Source organism: Aptenodytes forsteri, unplaced genomic scaffold, assembly GCF_000699145.1.
Source record: "Aptenodytes forsteri isolate BGI_AS27 unplaced genomic scaffold, ASM69914v1 Scaffold634, whole genome shotgun sequence".
In the NCBI taxonomy this organism is placed as follows: Eukaryota; Metazoa; Chordata; class Aves; order Sphenisciformes; family Spheniscidae; genus Aptenodytes; species Aptenodytes forsteri.
Window position 1 is genome coordinate 17,869 of NW_008793943.1, and position 426 is coordinate 18,294.

General features: G+C 54.2%; 1 protein-coding gene across 1 annotated transcript in view; it reads right to left on the reverse strand.

Moving 5' to 3' along the window:
• Positions 1-253, reverse strand: part of SYVN1 (synoviolin 1) — a gene marked incomplete at its 3' end in the record, with an annotated part of 8,219 nt that extends 7,966 nt beyond the window's left edge. The window contains exon 1 of the mRNA XM_009273893.2: positions 47-253. Coding sequence (XP_009272168.2) covers positions 47-217 — 171 coding nt within the window. The remainder of the gene's footprint in view (positions 1-46) is intronic.
• Between the last annotated feature and the right edge of the window lie 173 nt (positions 254-426).

The window sequence follows — 426 nt, forward strand, 5'->3', positions numbered from 1 at the left end:
CGTGCGGGTTAATTACCCGCCGCTAATTAATTAACCGGGTACTCACGGCCATGCTGGGGCTGGATTTGGTGAGATAAACCACGGTGGGATAGAACTGGTGCTTCAGGTAATAGGCGTGAGCCACCACCGCCGTCGTCAGCGCCAGGCTCCCCGCCATCACCACCGCCGCCCAGGTGCAGAGCATCTCCCCGGCTCGGCCTGCCAGATTAAAAACCATCCAATCGCACCCAAAACAAAGGGATTTTCGCTTAAAAAAAACAAACCCCACCGCTTAGCGTAAAATCGGGGATTAAACGGCCGCCCTCCCATCTTCAGGGCGCTGCCAAACCCCTTTTTGGGGTGATTTCTGGGCCCGAGAGGAAAACCAGACCCTAAAACTAACGATGCCGCCAACGAGTTGATATTTTTTTTTTAACCCGCTACGGA